Here is a 1,879-nt window from a genome sequence, read left to right on the forward strand (position 1 = left end):
AGGTCCCTTCCTACCCAAACCACGTGATTCCATGTGATTCCATGAATTTCCTCCTCCTCAGAGGTCATTTATGTCCACATCTGTCCTTCCAAATATAAAAACTGATGCTGCCCTGCACGTATTCCCACAGTTCATTCTCCTGAAGGTGGGGGTGGATCCCACCCAAGGCATTCCCAAAGCCTGCTCTGGCTGCTGCGTCAACACTTCCATCTCCAAAAGGAGTTTATCCCCCCCAAAAAAGCCTTCCATGGCTGCATTCCCCTGTGGTTTATCCTATTCCAGACCAAGGCATCAAGAACTTTTCCTCCTCTGTTGTGGCGATCCCGGGATTTATAGCAAAACCCCTGGGAGTCTGATGCCAAAATTCCCTGACCTGCATCCCATCTCCCACCCCAGCTTTGCCACCAGCTGATCTTCCCCCTTCCAGTGATGCTTCCCAGCCCTCCAAGGTTTCCCCAGTGCCTTATTTTCTGTGCCATTTTTGAGCAAGGTTGGTTTTTGAATGGGCATTTCAGAAAACCCCCACCCTTATCCCTGAATCCAGGATTTCTCCGCCTGAGCTTCCCAGCGTCTCTTCCCTTCGGCCACTTCCTTCTCTGCCACGTTTCCCTGCTCATCCCCACTTTGAAACCCTTCCCATCAGGCACAGAATCAAATCCTTTGGAGAAGCCCAGGCAGGTGAGGTCTCTCATTCGTCGCTCTCCTCTTGGAGAGCCCGGGATTGGAGCCGCTTCCAACTCCCGGAGCCGCTTCCAACTCCCGGAGCCGGGAGCAAACGGGGAGCGTTGTCCGTGCATGCAAAAAAACAGGGAAGCGCTTACAACCTTCCCTTCTCGTTATCAGGCAGGTTTAGGAGATAAAACAGAAGCAAAACAACCCGAGGAAGACCTCACACCGCTGATGGAATGATTATCCCTAATCCTGGCAGGCGGGTGCTGGGAATAACGGCACCGCCACGGAACGTTCCTGAAAACCCTGCAGGGGAGAGGAAGGAAGGCTCCACAGCCAGAAAAATGACACAGCTCACACAGCCACAGAGAGAGAGAGAGAGGAATGTTCCCCCCACAGCCAAGAGGCAATTATCCCTCGGGATCATTAAAGGGCTGCATCCCAGGCTCTCGTCTGGCTGAGCCTCCAGAAATTTCCGGGTGCACCGGACACGGGGTTTGCACCTCAAGAGCTCCTCATCCTCCTGAAGAGGTTTTAAAAAAAACCAAACAAACAAAAAACCCCAAACCTGAAGCAGTATTTAAAGACCTTCAGTGAATTAATGATTAAGGCTGAGAAACAATAAAAGGCTGAGTCAGATCTAAGGCCGTAAACCCTCCGGATCCCTTCGGGAGCGCGGCAAATCCGCAGGCACGGAAAAATTACCTCTGGACACGGTACACGCGAGTCCAGGGGGGGACAAGGGCCAGGATTCGGGCCACCAGATCCACCAGAGTGCTGGGGGGGTAGCTCTTGTATCTGCCAGTTTTCCAGAGCTCGTACAGACCGGTGCCACGGATCACCAGGGTCGGGTAGAGCTTCATCCCGTCGGGGCGGAAAGCGGGATTCTCGAAAAACTCCTGCAGGAAGGGAACAAAAAAAAAACCACCAAAAAACAGGAGTTAAGGCAAAGAGAAACCACATTTTTTTGGAACAAAACTGATTCCCAGCTGGGTTTTGCAAAAGGTAACTGGAAGGGGGTGTTTTAAGAACTCCCGGGTTGGGAGCGTTTATCAGACGGGGTTTGGAAATGAGAGGAGCGGGTTTGGAAAAAAAAGCAAAGAGAAAAAAAAAAAAAAAAGACATGAAGGGAGGGAGAAAAAAAAAAATAAAAAAAGAAATATCCACATGGCAACACCGAGAGAGTCAAATCGGTGCATTTGCTCGTACC

General features: G+C 51.0%; 1 protein-coding gene across 1 annotated transcript in view; it reads right to left on the minus strand.

Moving 5' to 3' along the window:
• Positions 1-1,565, minus strand: part of LOC114071775 (elongator complex protein 3) — a 30,349-nt gene extending 28,784 nt beyond the window's left edge. Inside the window, exon 1 of the mRNA XM_027909630.1 lies at positions 1,375-1,565. Coding sequence (XP_027765431.1) covers positions 1,375-1,532 — 158 coding nt within the window. The 5' untranslated portion in view covers positions 1,533-1,565. The remainder of the gene's footprint in view (positions 1-1,374) is intronic.
• Positions 1,566-1,879: the final 314 nt, after the last annotated feature.

Source organism: Empidonax traillii, unplaced genomic scaffold (genome assembly GCF_003031625.1).
Source record: "Empidonax traillii isolate 1590-97213 ecotype Southwest subspecies unplaced genomic scaffold, ASM303162v1 scaffold2269:size40818, whole genome shotgun sequence".
Classification (NCBI taxonomy): Eukaryota; Metazoa; Chordata; class Aves; order Passeriformes; family Tyrannidae; genus Empidonax; species Empidonax traillii.